The sequence below is a fragment of the Mya arenaria genome, chromosome 10 (genome assembly GCF_026914265.1).
Source record: "Mya arenaria isolate MELC-2E11 chromosome 10, ASM2691426v1".
Lineage (NCBI taxonomy): Eukaryota > Metazoa > Mollusca > Bivalvia > Myida > Myidae > Mya > Mya arenaria.
Genome location: NC_069131.1, coordinates 23,459,229 through 23,476,230, shown reverse-complemented (window position 1 = coordinate 23,476,230; position 17,002 = coordinate 23,459,229). Strand labels below are relative to the sequence as shown.

The 17,002-nt window shown below is 33.9% G+C and overlaps 1 protein-coding gene across 3 annotated transcripts in view; it reads left to right on the top strand.

The window, feature by feature from the left end:
* LOC128206092 (uncharacterized) overlaps positions 1-17,002 on the top strand; it is a 126,872-nt gene that overhangs the window by 87,335 nt on the left and 22,535 nt on the right. For all 3 annotated transcript variants that reach the window (XM_052908261.1, XM_052908260.1, XM_052908259.1), the window contains 8 exons: positions 2,123-2,179; positions 4,049-4,194; positions 8,055-8,079; positions 8,358-8,467; positions 11,547-11,706; positions 12,490-12,812; positions 13,050-13,243; positions 14,632-14,794. In XM_052908261.1, coding sequence (XP_052764221.1) covers positions 2,123-2,179; positions 4,049-4,194; positions 8,055-8,079; positions 8,358-8,467; positions 11,547-11,706; positions 12,490-12,812; positions 13,050-13,243; positions 14,632-14,794 — 1,178 coding nt within the window. The remainder of the gene's footprint in view (positions 1-2,122; positions 2,180-4,048; positions 4,195-8,054; positions 8,080-8,357; positions 8,468-11,546; positions 11,707-12,489; positions 12,813-13,049; positions 13,244-14,631; positions 14,795-17,002) is intronic.

Here is a 17,002-nt window from a genome sequence, read left to right as displayed (position 1 = left end):
AAATAAAATCAACCTGGTTACTATTATTTCTGCAATTTCAGTACCAAGGAGTAAAATAAATATACATGTAAGTGTTTTCAGATGCATTACGAGGAAAAATATGTTTGGTGCCAAAACATGAGAGAGTCTTTTTAAACGGAAAAGTTTTGGCAGTTACTCAGTCAGTCAGATGGTGATAAATATAATGCATAGCATCATCGCTCTGGAGTACGAGAACGTTGTATACAGAGAATGTTTTTACTGAACATGCGTCTGTTTATTTTGATGCCATAAAAGGTTTAAACTGTTTAAAGGAACTATAACATTATGAAACAACAAATCTGATTACAGATATCAGTGGCAGAACCAGGAATTGACTTAAGAAGGGGTACGTGAAACTCATGGGCTTAATCTTTCCACATCCGCCCCTCCCTCAGAACAGAAATTGAATGGCTTAAAATGTTGGACCGGGGTGGGGGTTAGACTCCCCTAATTTATAGTCCGAAATAGTGCATTTTTATCTTAATATTGTATTTTTTCCCGATATTGACTGAGAACGTATTATAAACGGACGATTCAAAGGGATTGGGGGACGGCGCGCGCGCTGGGACCGACCCCCCCCCCCCTGAATCTACAATTGAGTACATGCATTAAAACCGTCTCCGTAGCCTATTGGTTAAGGCGTTCTATACCCTTCATCTAATTGACTTAAAACACTTCACACAATTGTTCAGGACCATCAGCCAATGAGGTTACATAACTCCATAATACAAGTTATGGCCCCTGATTGACTTCGGTTAAAGTTTTAGGCAAGTAAAATTTAAGGGGAAGTTGGAATTTAATAAATAAAACTTCCATGGGTCACAATGAACCCAATGAACAATGTTCTTTTATCATGAGCTAACTGTTCAAGCGTTAACAGACACATTTCTGTGCAGACGAAACTTTTATTGTTTTTACAAGCACAGAACTTGTATTTAGCATTTACAGTTTCTATATAATTCAACTGAAAGTTCTATTTAACCATAATATATCAAATATTAAGTCACCATTCACTAGCGGATTGAGAAGGGGGCGCAATTGTCTTTAAAATCGTCCAAGTTTACTTTTTGTGTCAATATATGAGAAGAAAATAAATACGCACATAATGCATCATTTCCGACTACAAATTGTTAAAAATTTCTTGATTGAGTAACCCTCAATCCTCCTGCAAACGCCCCTTAGTAACGCCCCCTTCTAACGACAATTCCTGGATCCGCCCCTGGCCATTATATTTTTTGTTTATCAAACGGTACACATACCAAGTGACTGAAGCTGAATTTCATTTAATGAATGAGATGGTCTGTAAAAGATTTCCGATGAATATCCTATGAAATTTGCAGTCCTCCCGTTTCGACCGGTCATTGTTTGTGGATTTATTACACACAATTATATAAAAATACTATTACAAAGTTGTCTCTTAAGGTTACGGGAGCCTTCACTGTCAAAAGTAAGATATATATAATTTGTCCCCCTAATGCCATAAAATATGGATGGTCCCCTTAATGCCTCAAAAATAATATAATATATACACTGGTCTCCATAAACCCTTCGACATATATACCTGTCCCCTTAAAACCTGCAACATACTTACAAATTATTAAGGAGACCGCAAATTACGTATATTTTTTGTTAATTAATTTAAGAAGCCTAAATCTTGTACACATAATAAATGATCATTTCAATACTAAATTATCAACAAAAAAGCAAAATAAAGTATAAAACAAAAAATATACAAATTGTCTCCTTAATGCCGTAAAATACATACGGTCTCCTTAATGCCCTAAGTAGATATATATATATATATATATATATATATATATATATATATATTTCATCAACAATTGATTTCCATTCCTTGACTTAGCACAATCAGGCAGGGGATATCAATTCAACGAATTTGCTTGTTTTCATTTACAAGCCTTGAATTTTAGTACTTAAAAATGAAAAAGAATAATTGTAAAATTGAGCCAGATATATCATTAAAGTATGTAGACAAACAAAAAAGGAAGGTTTTTTGGGCTGTTATTCCATAGTTACCAGATTAACACTTGAATATCCAGTCTCTTTTACTTTTGCTTTTATTAACAACTTGTTATTTCAGTAATATGTTTTTTATGGTGGCAGCGAAGGGAGAGGAACTTTTCAGAAGAGAATATAGGTATGTCAAATCTTCTTCTAGAAAAGGATATTCATAAGGTAATGACAATGCTACTGAATCAAACATATTTTACTGTAAACACTGGTGTTAGAAAGTTTTTGTACATCTGACGACATTTTATTGATAATTGATCAAAATGAATTTAAAGGAAAACTTATTTGAGAGATTCACTAGAAACAAAGATGTGACCAACATTTATATAGTTACCTGAAAATCTCAAAATCGGGAATAATTAATAGGGCAGTTTGATGATGTGCAGAACAGGGACTTCTTCGAAATGTAAGCCAATAAAACTCTGACGTCATGCTTAATGTTATAAGTTTTAAAGAATATTAAATTGAAAAATGTGATTTTATTGGAAGAAGAGTTTTATCTCTGTCCTCCTTAATATTCACGGAAACGAGGGTTATGACAGTCAATTTTCCCACAGTACTAATGTTGTGTGAAGTGAATAAAGTACAGGGGTTGCCTATGATGCCCTAGGGATGGCGACTGGAACACCTGTTTAAAGTTCCTCACAACAGAACATCCAGTATAATTTTTATTTATTTTCATTTTCCTCAATTTTATTTTCCTTTTAAAACCTTGACAAGAAGTAGAGAGCATAGATATCTGGCGTTAAACATTGCTCAAATTAAGCCACTAGGGTTAAAATTGACCATGCATTGGGGGGGGTCACCTGTTTAACATTAAGATATACATGTATAGGGAAATCTTGTTTGAAACCATTAGACCCAAACCCTTGATGTTTTGTATGTAGCATCATATAGAAGTCCTCTATCAACTTTGTTCAAATCATGCCCCTTGGGTCAAAGCTGGCCCAATCCAAGGGGTTACAATCTTCCTACAGACTTATAAAAGAAAAATATTCTTGAATGTCTGAAACCGCTAGGCCAAGACCCTTGATTTTTTGTATTTAGCATCATAAAGTAGTTCTCTACCCAGTTTGTTTCAATCATACCCTTGTGGCCAAAATATCAATGATGTGCTCAGATGACATTTTGGCCTACTTTCTGTTTTTAAAATTTCAGTAATGAAATTTTGACCATGTGTACAATTTTGAAAACAATCATCAATGTAGCTTTTGGATGACCTTGCCTATGACCTTTGACATACATTCATTATTGTTAAAGGTACAGCAATGACATTTAGATCATGTCTACAAATTTGAAAACAAATATCAATGATGTACTCAGATGACCTTGACTCTGACCTTTTGACCTAGTTTCCTATTTTTGGCTACAACAATAAAATTTGGAACATATGTAGCCTTGTAAAACAAATATCAATAGTTGGCTTGGATGACCTTGACTGCAACCTTTTGACTTAGTCTTGAAAGTTACAGCAGTAAAATTTAAACAATGTGTACAGTTTTGAAGGTACAACAATAACATTTCAACCATGTGAACGATTTTGCCAACAAATATCAATAATGACATTGACATGTGACCTTTTGACATACTTTCTTATTTTTGGAGCTAAAGCTATGACATTTGGACCATGCGCTCAATTTTAAGAACAAAAACAAGCTTATATATTTGGTGTGCAGCATTGTCTAATTTTCCTCTACCAAGATTGTTGAAATTATACCCCTGTGTCAAAAATAGAGATATATAGATAAAAAGTAAGATAAAGTTGTGTAACATTGTATATTTGTAACAAAGGTAAAAAACTTTTACTCAGGTGAGCGTTTTAGGGCCGTCATGGCCCTCATGTTTATGCTTTATGTTCTGTATGTTTTATAAGCTATGACATTGCATGAATAAATATATCTACGTAATGCACATTGAATTATAACAAACTTTCTCATAGATATATATTTAGATGTTTAAACACTTGTCATATCTTCATACACTACCAAATTTTCAGAGCCTGAAGCAGAACAGTTACAAAGTGGGGTGACTACAGGGCAAGGTTCTGTTAACGCAACAGCGCAGACAGTACATCATAAAACAGAGATACATGTTCATAAAGGACACTTTTTTCAAATAGAGGGTGGCACTACCAATATTGAGGTAGATTTGCATCATTATTAAAAGCATATAATTCAAATTTTGAAACTTAATTAAAAATGACATACTTCCAGATTTAAAATGTTTATGTTGCTTAAAGAAATTTGGTTGGAACTGTTTGAAGATGTTCAGCATAAATACAGACATACCTCTTTGTCAGCTGCCTTTTTTAGTGGTCAAGTAATATTGGATGTTGCAAGAGCTTTTTTATCATGTAAAGAAAGTTTAATGATTTCATTCTTGTCATAAGATTTCAATAATTGTGATTATTACATGATCTTTAAATAAATCGTCCTTGAAGTAATGTGTTTGAATTTAAATTGTATGTATCAACTACTATTTGCATAGGTGTTCAAGAAATAAAAGACGATTGCTGCATTCTTACCCGGTAGTCTCAATTGATCATTTTAGAGAAATAGAACAGTGATATCAATACTTTTACAAAGTACATGTCCATTAACAAAAATGTTTTTTTTATACACCATGTTTATATAAATACAACAGCAACATTTAAATAGGAGGTTGAACTAAAACTTAAGCTTTCAACAGCAAAATATTTCTGTTTACAACTGTTTCTTCTATTTTTAGCTCTACTGGCCAAAGGCCAGAAGAGCTTATGCGATGGTAATGTGTACGTAGTATGTGCATCCGTGCGTCCGTGCGGTCGTGCGTTCGTGCGTCTGTAAACAATTGCTTGTGAACACGATACAGTCTTCAGTTTTGATTGTATCTTGATGAAACTTGTACAGTATCTAGATATCCATTAGAGCTGGGTTCCTTTCGAAAACTAGCCAGATCCGCCCATGCATGCCTAGATTATGGCCCTTGATAGTATAAAAAAATGCTATTGTGTAAACAATTGGTTGTGAACACGATACAGTCTTCAGTTTTGATTGTATCTCAATGAAACTTTTACAGTATCTAGATATAGATTAGAGCTCGGTTCCTTTCGAAAACCAGCCAGATCCGCCCATGAATGCCTAGATTATGGGCCATGAAAGTTTCAAAGAAATGCTTCTTATTTTTAGCCAGGTCTGCATGAGCGAATTCTATTTTTAGCCAAGTTTACATGTACATGTAAATTCAAGTCTAGAGTTAAGGGAGACAATTTGCAAGTCTAGGATTTTGAGAGACAATTTGCTTTTTGTTTCTGCAGCTGATTTTGTGAATTACTCTGCCTTGTTCTTGTTGAAAGCCCAAAGGCCATTTTTTAGCTTTAAGTTCTGTAGTTTGCGCATTCATCTTAACAAAATTGGTTGTGAATGTTTAAGTTATGCACCTGGTGTCATTACTGGCCACACCCAGGGTTCACAGGTTTGGTAATCATAAATCTGGAAAGGTTTGAAAATCTTTTTGTGTGTTCGTGCATCCATCTCAGCACAATTGATTGTGAATGTTTGTTCAAATTGATCATTGTTGTCCTAAGATGCCCTTGACTTTGACCAACTTTTTTAACTTTTAAAACTACAGAATTTTTTACTATGAGTACAGTTTTGAAAGCATTTTTTTTGTCAGATGACCTATACTTGGCACATATTAAAATAGTTCGTGCAACTAATCTGCTTACAATACTTTCTGGGCTCAGATGTTGAACGTGCTACGTTTTTAGGTAACCCAAACAAAAAACATAAACTATATGTCTGTTGCCTTTTACCCATACATACATGCTCTGGATTGATATGACCACAAAAGCCATGCCAGTAGAGCATAGGCCCTTTTGGGCCTCTTGTTTTTTTATTTCATTCTTGTAAAAAAATCAATAAATGTGATTATAACATGATCTTTAAATGAATCGCAAATGATTGGACAAAAGCCAATTTCAGTCAACAAAATATACCGCTAAGTTGACCTGTTTTGTTATTGACCTGAAACAGTTCATCTTTTAGCATCATAATAACATTGAAAATCACTTCAAAAATGCCTATTGACCTGTCTGTTTAAAGACCCGAAACTGTTTAGCATATGACGTCATAATATATCATGCGGTATCATGTAATAAAACAGTTTTATAGAATTAAGTTTTATAATAGTAATTTGAATATAGTAATGATCAATTCTGATATTTTTAACTCACTCAAGAAATAATTATTATGATTTCCCTGGTTGTACCTTTAACAATCTTTAACAAAATTTTAGATGTATTCTATAGATTTCTTCAGATTTAGAATTTCCCCAAATTTCACAGACATAATTCAATAAAGACATTACGAAAGCATCAAACAATGGACATACTGTTTTTGCCATAAGGTCTTTAACTCTCTGTGTATGCATAAGAGAACATTCATAGCCATAAGTACCTTTACAATTTTATGCTCTTAAGTAAGAGAAAATTTTCCTGTATAAGTGAAAACGTTTCAAAGATAGTTAAAATCAAACATCACATTGATAATGTTTCCATTGTAGGTCCAACTCTCAGTAGCTAATACCTACGAAAAAAACATTATTTAAGTTTTAGAACTTTTTATTTTTAGTCTCCATGTTTAACAATAATCATAGAATGTCTCTTAATGTTCTATTTCTGCATTTTTCCCCACAATTGCCATGCAATCTGTGATCAGCAATAATATCAACACTGACTATATGATCTAATTGTAAAACTGATTCAAAATTATTTTGCAAATACAACAAGAAGTCACCTACAAGGACAGAAGGCTAAAGAAGGGACATTACCTGCGAGCTTTGTGTAAGGCACAAGCATCAATTTAATTAAATTGAACAAGGTTTTACACAAAATTTGACATTTTTTGGTACATATTGCTTTTTATTCTTAGCATCTCATGGGATTTCACATCACACCTGTATTTTAAACTGTAATTCATCCATATTCAATAAGTATTATTTTTGAACTAATAAAGCAATAACTTTTGCATTTATTGTATACTTCCTTTGCAACGTCCGAATTTTGCATCCAAAATTATGTTTCATTTATTTACATTTCAATTCAAAATACAATTTAATATATAATATAGATTTGCTGGTAACATATCTATGCTTACCACAATCATTTCGCCTTAAATTGAAATGATTTAGCTGCACTTAGATTTCATTCACAATAATCAAGCTGATACTTCTGAGAATGATTCCTTTGTTCGATCAAAGTCACACAAATATGAGCTTCTTCATTTGTACAGTCTAACTTTTATACCAAGATTTTTGAAATACTCTCAAAAAATGTCTAACAGCATTTTATTTCAAACAGAATATTTCCCAAACAATTTTGCTTAGTTTTCTTTATTTATTTTTTTTTAATTTGGGCATTCTTTGTTTGTAGCATTTTTATACGCCCCTTCACAGAATGGGACAAATTATTGTCAAGTGTGTCGACCGATCATCTCCGAATTTGGTCCAATTGTGTACAGGCATACAGTCTCAGACCATATTGATCCAGTCACTCGAGAGTTATCTCATTTAAATTAAAGCAATTACCTAAAATTGGTCTTATCATTTCAGTGACTCGAGTGTTATCTTGAAAACTATTTATAGTAACCGATGATGGGTTCCTTATTACGTATGATGCGCATGCAGTATATTGTCATCTCTGGCATTATTTGTGCCAATCGTTCTAAAATTAAGCCTTTAGATATTTATACGCAGCAACAAAGCTGCAAACACAAGGTTTATTTGATCATGTATTTAACAACAAAAAATGAAAATTCGAATATAACGATTTTGACATTCTAATACCAAACACTCGATCAAATATTCAAACATTCCTTTGCATCCCTATTTACTACCATGACTTATGTGGCCCAAACTGGGCCCTGATTGTTAGCATCATTAACCTTTCATTTTATACAAAATTAATTTAAAATGACTGGGGCATATTCTATGTTATCAACATATATTTTACAAATCTTTTTCAGACTCCTGGGACTAGGGGACGGAATGGTGAGTGAAATCTTAATAGCATTAACAAGGATGAATTGTGATACAAGTTTTCTTTTTAGAAATTAAATAGCTATGTTAACATGTATATACAGATATGATCATATGCTTTGTTTCTCTAATGTATGCCTATAGCTATTGGTGTGCATGAGTCAGTGTTTTACACCATGTTTCATTTCTCTCCTCTATCATCACAAAATTAACAGAAAATTAATGCAATTCTATGCCTTTGCTGTATTCCATAACATTTTCCTAGACGCAACATGTTTAAAATCATTCAGGACAAAGGAAAAAGACACTCATTGAAGAGATGGAGCTTAGTGATTTCAGTATGATGGATGAGACTTCTGATGCCACTCCTGAGAGAGATAGAAGGAAACGAAACCAACAGGTAGGTTTGAATAGTTTTTGTTCACATTTTGCAAACATCAATTGCACTTGTGAAGTTATAATATTGCATTTGTGATAGATGGCTGCGACTGCATGCTGTCTTGTAATGTTATACCATGTAACAACAGCAATAACAACCTTTATTAGCAGGAAGAGCTTAAGGAAGAGCTGTTGTGATGGGGGCTGTAAGTACTTGTTAGTTGTCCGGCTTTAGTCGCCAACATTTTCCGTCCAACAACTTCGACTCCTTCAACACTAGGCTAATTGCAACCTGATTTCATATGAATGTTCCTTGCATGATCCTCTTCCGGATTCCTTAAACTAAAATGGTTACATGTAGAACTCTGGTTGACCTAAAATAATTTCTAAGTCATTAGGTCAAATCAGCCGGCTTTTCGGTCTATGCATTAATTTGTCCAAATATTCCTGACAACATGCCGTCTCAGGACTGAGGAGGGAATAATGTTTGAAAATCATTTCTTGTTTACACGTCAGTTCAAATATGATTCACTTGCATAAAAATTAGTTCATAGTCAAATACATATCAGAGACAGTTTAGTCGGCTCATCTTTCTTTTAAGTTGATTAAATAAATCCGCCTTCTATCAGGAATGATGACTTTAAGACTAATAGAGAGAGATTAATAGTGAGATTAGTATGACTACCAATTTTTTCATTTCTTCCAATTTCCAAATAGCCCGATTTGTTTGCATTTGATCATTTTAAGAAGTAAATTCATCAGTTCATTTTAATAAAAGTTCATAAAAAGGTTTCCTTTTTGTTTCAGTTTTACTTTGTCATTTTCGGATAAATGTTAACGGCATGTATGTAAAAATATAGGCAAAGCATGACGAACCTTATTCTGTAAATAATTGTTTTTGACCTGTCCGTTAGTCCGTACGCCACACTTCGTTTTCACTTAATAACTATAGAACACTTGGACCAAGGAACATAATACCTTGTATGCAGGTTGATCATAACCAAAAGATATTATAACAACTTCCATGGCCGAGAGTGTAAGATAGGTTCATCCCAACCCGAGCGTAGAGTTTTAAACGGAAACGATGTTTACCGAGTTTCGCAAAACAGCCTGCTTGACGGTTTGGATGATTCTAACACAAGTGGTAATGGTAGATGCCTTTTCTCCAATCTCGGTTAATCAAAACAATGCCAAAATGAATGTTTTCACTGGAACTGTTCTTGCGTAGTGAAAATAAATGTGTATGGATATGTGATGATTCGTGGTTGTCATGGATATGCGCGCAGTGGTTCAGATTATTTCTCCCACCTTAGATAAGTAGATCCAATAATTTAACCATGCTAGAAATTCTTATCTTGCCCACGGGCGAAGATAAAATGCGAGTATGCAACTCCTTTTTAATTGTCACCACATTGTTATTACCTCCCTTGTCGAAGACTGTCGTCTGTAAGCATCATGGAACCTTGTCTTGTGTCAATATTAAAAACGCTAACTAATTATTTCTCGCTTCAAATGTCACCATAAAACAGTTTTCACGCACCTTTCAAGAAATAATGCTTCTCTCTCATCAGAGTTATTTAAAGACCGATTTGACTATTAACATAAACTGAATCACTGCGCGCATATCCATGACAAACACGAATTATCAAATATCGATACGCATTTAAAATCACTACGCACAAAAAAGTTCTAGCTAAAAATACATCTTTTCTTAATTTTGTTTAACTGAGGTGGGAGAAAAAGCATCTACCATAGCCGCTCGTGTAAGACAGGTTCATCCCGAACCTCGTTTCCGCAAAACATCCTACGCTCGGGTCGGGATAAATCTATCTTACACTCTCGGCCATGGAAGATACTTATAGTATATAGTCAAATCTTTCTTGTAATTGTTCTGAGGAGAGTCCAGCATTGTTTCTTGAATGCAGCGTAAAGAAAACATTTATGGTGCCATTTGAAGCGAGAAATGATGAATGTTCGAATTTAAATATTGCCACAATACTAGGTCTCCAATATGCTATAAACGACGGTCCTCAACAAGGAATGTTATTGTGTGATGACAATAAAATGGGAGTTACATACGGGTACCTGTTTCATCTTTCTTTGCCATTGGGCAAGATAAGAATTTTCAGCATAGCCAAATTTAAGATCTATCTATCTGAGGTGGGAGAAATAGTCATCCTTCATATAGCTTTTGAAATCAGTTTGTCAAAGGTCAAGGTCACGGTGACCTCCAGGTGGAAACGTATGCTGGTGGTCACCTAAAGCTGAAAAGTTATTTCTTCTCAATAGCTCTTGCACCAGGGATTTTCATTCTTGTATGCCAGTTAGTCATTTCTAGTAGATGAGCTTTATTGATTTTTCAATCAGTAGGTCAAATTTAATGGTTATATTCACTATTGAATAGGGGTGAATAGGCTGAACTGCAAAGATTACTGCTGGTTTGTCTCCAGTCCAGAATAACATATTTCCTGTCCATCATTGATTATTTCTCCGGTTACAATGAGGGAGATATCCCCTCGCTGACGTATTTGGCATGAATGCTCTATTGACAAGTACACAATACATCGCTTAAAAATCACTCACGTGGTTTGTGTTAAGTCAGTTTCACCACTTTTCATTTTGTTTTGGTTTTCCTATACATCTCATGTTCAAATGTATGCAATTTAGTTCACGTTTCAAAAAGAGGTACAACACTCCTATCCGTGAACTAAAATTGTTCTCAAAAGAATGTGACGATATCTTCTTGTTTTATATGATTTGGAACACAAATTTGATTACAATTGTATCCTAATATGCAATCTGTCATTAGGATCTTAATAGGATTAGCTGAAGAATGTCATTTTTGGTGACCAGTTTCTGTCAGCTAATCAGAGGCCTACACTAAGTTAGTAACAGAGGAGAAAAATGTATTCCCAAATAATTCAAGAGATTTAATATATGCAGTAAACTCTTCTTCACTCTCTTGCTCACTAGCCGGAACAGCTGAGTAGGTAGAGCTTATACAACAAAGGTCTTGCTCTTTACAATAGTCAGATTGTTTTAAACACAATATACCATTTACATTACAATTGAATTCATAGTTTCTTTTGTGTATCTTTCAGAGTAAGGCTTCAGGCCGTGCTAAATATGAAGGTTGTTCTGATGATGAAGAGGCCGAGCCATTTATGTCACCACCTACCAAGCAATCCAGCTCACTTCATAAGCCGAACCAGAAAGATCTGAACCCTGAAAAAGATAGAGATGATCTTAATGATCAGCAGGGTAAGGGATTTCTATTTGCTTTGTTCCTCACCAAAAAAATCGGGGTTATATTGTTTTGCACTTGTCTGTCTGTTGGTCCGCTGGTCGGTTCTAGAAGAAAAAGTTTGTGTTATTTATAACTAGATCACAAGGTCAGATCTTAAAAAAATCCTTATGAACACTCAACAGATTATAGTTTTGCAATAGTTCTTGCCAAATCGAAATGGAACTTAATGAAAGTGTGCCTTGATGAGTTTTTTATTAGTTTGAAATTGGGGAACGTTGGGTCAAAAACTAGGTAACTAGGGCAAATCTTAATGCTACACTGTATTAATTATTATTTTATTTCAAGCAATTGCAAACAAACTCATATTAATCTTGAGGGTCCATCATGTTGAATGTGTCGGTTGGAATATTTCACCAACACTTAATTTCCATTCCATCTGCTAATTAGGCAGATGATATTAATTCAATAAAATTGCTTGTTTCATACATAATGCCTACATCAGACGTCAAAATGAAAATATCGTAGGACTTATTATTTCCATAAGATTATCTAGGTAATGCTAAAACACAAATAGTTGTTTGCATCAGAAACTAATATAACATGTATTTCTTATGTATTTTGTAAAGAGCTGAACAGTTATAAAAGCTATTACATTTTCTATACATTTCACAGGGAATAATTCATTTGCCCTCAGCATATCATACACATGCATTCTTGCAGCAAGTGAAGTTAGTGTTATGACTCGTGGAAATAAATGACGCTTTCTATTAATGTGATGCTCTGACTCTCTATTCCAGAAAAACTTTCACACAAGAAGTCTGACTTGAATGGTGAAGATAGATTTAGTTCACATTTTGCACAACCTAAACAAATTTCCCGGCCTATACAGGATGACAAAATACCCAGCGAACAAAGTGGAAATGAAGATGAAAATATAGGTGTAAATGTCACTGAACAAGGTGAAGATAATGAACAAAACAGATTGCCTCCTGCTGGTGAGACAGAGGGTATGCACAGGGTGGGAAGTGGGTTGTCAAGAACAGTTTCCCCTATACCCGATATACCACAGGAGAGGAGCATTAAAATGGATAAACCTGATGTCAGAACGGATGAGTTTATGGTATAAAGCGTTAAATCGTTGAAATGCTATAAACTACTATACAATGATTCCTAATTTTATAAAAATACCTTTTAATTAAATATGGTGCCAAACATTGCGTGAATTGAACATTTTCTAATACATGGTTGACCATTATACTAAGCTTTCCAGTCCTCAGAATAAGTGGTATTGAAATGGAAATGAGTGTATGTTATAATCTACCCTTATTCATTACAATACATACCTTACTTTTTTTAGGAAGATCTTGCACGTGAATTACTGGAAGAAATCAAACTGGAGCCTTGTGTGTCTTCATTTAAATGGTCTGAAGTGTTGGAAACGTTGCAACATATGGCTCATATCCGTGGAATGGAATTATCAGAGTTGACCGAAGTCCCAACAGATACTGTTCCTTTTACAGTTCATAAAGAAGAGCAACAACATTATGAAGGGTAAGAAATTATCATTTGAACACCTTTGCAAACAAATCGGTTACTGGCGTTAAGGTTCATAAATTGGTACTTAATTTTATTTTTTATTAGATGAAATGAAATTTTAAAAATCAGTCTGTAGTTTATAAATTGGCTGGACGATTATTTGTTGATAGGAATTTTGTCGGTAGAATCTGTTTACAATTATATATATATATATAGCTTGTATGACACAAGGCACAGAGCTGAAACATTTGGTTATGTAGAACTAGAAGCTAAAGATTTTTTTAACAAGTTTGTTTAAATCTTGACCGTTTAGTCAGCGTTTGCCCCGTTCGCGGCTCATATGTTTATGTATCCAAATCATCCAGGATCAGAGAGAACACAAATTAGATAATTTAGCACCAGTTTACGGTCTTCCAAAAATATTGTTTAAACACTGCTCCTGGAGTCCACATTGTCCAAGGCTTGTGCCTCATAGTTATACATTTGTCCATAAAAATCTCTGCTCATTGTGTCTGTATACACTTATATAGCAGATCAAAAAGTTTATTCGGCATGTGGTATCAGCTAGATATTTCAAATCATTGCCCTAGGATCATGATCTGATCACGTCCCGAGGCTCATAGTTTTATATATACATAAACAACAAGTAAACCTGTCTGTAACCAATAAGCACAGAACTAAGCTATTTGGAAGGAAGCGTCACCTTTATGTCTTTTATGAAGATTGTAAACTTGCTATCCGTGGTGACAGGGTAAGCAGAGCCCTTGGACTCCTTTTCTTTTCTCAGTAGACTCACGGAGCATTAAGTACCCATAATATTAGCGGCAGACCTTAGCAAACATCGGTATAAATAGTATCACTTGTGGTTTGTCTTCTTTCCAAGTTGTTAATTCACATCTAACCCTAACACAGGGACCGTATTTTTTGTTGTATAACATGTATATTGACTTGTACTGGGATAAAATGCAATTTAGGTTCACCTTGTCTGTTGCCTGTTTGCAATGTTTATTAAACGTACAACCATGTGTTAAGGGTTTGTCCATACGTTATGTATGTACTTACTGATGGAACACAGTGTGATTTGTCTTTTTTCGAAGTTGTTAGTTCACATCAAACCCTAACCCAGGGACCGTATTTTTGAAATATAACATGTTTATGGGCTTGTACTGGAATAAAATGCAATTGAGGTTCGCCTTGTCTGTTGCCTGTCTGCAATGTTTATTAAATGCATGCCCATGTGTTAAGGCTTGGTCCATACGTTATGTATGTACTTACTGATGGAACATCCTTGTTTATGACCGAAATAGTTTATACATGCAATAGTTTCAATAAACTTGTCATTGGCTTCCATGGACTTATTTTGTACTTATATATATAAGACGTTGTCAATTTTTTCCCCGCAGAGTTCCAGATGGGTTTGTTGCGTGCAAGTCAAGTGGTACCGAGAACTCCTGCCTTTACCAGAGTATAAGTGTCTTGTTAAAGGGAAATGAAAGTCTGCAGTGCAGGCTTAGATTGGCAGCCTTTGTTTTTATACTTCAAAATATTAAAAGCTTCAGACAGCAAGTAAGACATGTCAGATTGATGCTTTTATTTCTTCACATTATTTAGCAAATTGCCCATTTGTTTTATCCATATATTATGTGTGATTTTGACCCCAACAAGCTCAGTGTACATAACATTCCTACGTACAAAGATTTATATTTATATGAAAGAACAAAGAAACAAGTCGAAATCTTAAACATTAACCCCGTTTAATGACACAGGGTCAACGCCAAAGACATATACGGTAACACAAAAACAAATAATCACAAACGAGAAACATGGAAAAACAACACAAAACTACAAACTGTCAAACACATCAAAAAGATGAGATCACAGAAGCATCATATCTCATACACTTGAAAAAATTGTCAATATTTTATTTTTACACAGCACAAGACGAATACGAGTATTGGTTAAAACGGCATATAAATGTCTATACCTTCTTAATGGTCAAACAATTCTGAGAAACTTTTACACTAGATGTTTTTATTGTGCAAGAACATTCCATATTGTTAAACTATGATAGGGGAACTACATTGTGAAACGAAATCGGCTAAAATTTCTGAGGTCATGCCCTTTGGTTATACAGCAGTATTTTGTTTATCTTTTGACCGGTCACATTTGTACTAGAATCTCAGTTTCAATACGATTTCTTATCCAGTTTGATAGTTCAAGATTTATTTCTTAGCTGCTAGAAAGTTGAGATTTCCATTAAGATTGTTTTTTCAACTCATAATGACAATTTATTTGTAAGACAAAAATAACAATATTTTCCAAAGATAAAATTGAATTCGTAATAGGTTGTTATCACTTACACTCGTGATACAAACATAAATATTATTATGTATTTTTGTTTAAATGCTTGGTAAGTTTTATTCCTAAGAATCGTCGGATTTCTTTAAAATTGCGAAAATTTCAATATATCCGATTTATTCAATTAGCTACTACAATCGTACAAATAAGTCAGGTGTTAATGCTTTGTGCAAATGAACTGTGTGAGGACAGATCAATGAACATCAAGAAACTGCGTTGTTAATTTTCAAAAAAAGTAATGGTGTATACTTTCTTTTATCTACGACACTTAAGCTTGATAAATATATGAATGAAACATATGAGTATCATTATTATTTTCAATCACAGAAGTTTTATACAAAGTGTTTTCTTTTTTAATATGCTAGTGTTGTTCTGCTCAATGATCAAACTAAATGCTTAAAGAGCATGCCGACTAATGCCTACAACATATCAATAAAGCATACTACTCAACAAATAAGCAGCAAATGTCTTCTGTCAAGAGAGCGATTTAGAGCCACCATGGCCCTTTTGTTTATTTTCTCATTCCTGGATATGAACAAAATTAATGAACTTAACAAAGCTAAGAATAGACCACTTTAATCCACACCATTTTGTATTTTGTTTTACGATATTTACCGATTATATTTTTTTAGCGCGCGAGCGAAATAAAAATAAGAATACAATTTTTAAATTTCGTTTAAAAACAGGTGTGAGTAAAGGCATATATATATTTTATATTATAAATATTAAGAACGATAATAAACAGCATCCGGTATAAGTTTGCAAATCCGGTTAACTTGCAAACTTAGTTTTTTTATTATCTTAGATATCAACTTCAAAAGCGACACATAGAAAGTTTGCCCATTAAATAAGAAATATTTTAAGTAAAATTAAAAAAAAAGTTTTAAGAAATATGAAAATTTTAATTCCAAAATTGATTTCTCCCGTTGGCCACCAATTGGATTTTAGGTCCCCCGCGGGGTTTTGGCAAACTCCAATTGGAGAATTTTCCATATGAGCCGAAACGGGGGAAAAAATCAGCAATTTGAAAAAAATCAAATATTACAATTTGGAACAGAAAATTACATTTCTATGTATGTCTGTAGTACTAGATTCATAAACATAATTAAAATCTAATAAATAATCAAAAATTATGATTTTGTAAAAACGGCTCTCCAATTGGGGAAAATTCCAATTGGAGAATTCCACAGTCAATTTCTATAGATAAAAGCCACCAATTGGAGTTCACAGAAGTTGGTGATCACAGAAGTTGGAGGAATCACCAGTTGGAGACTTTCACCGTATAACATCTGCTGGGGAGAAATAAAGTTGTGATATATACATGTCATGATATTATTGCTCATTAATTTAATATTGTAGATTATTCAAGAAAATAACATTGCAAGATGTTACCTGATTTCGAGTATTACATCGGTG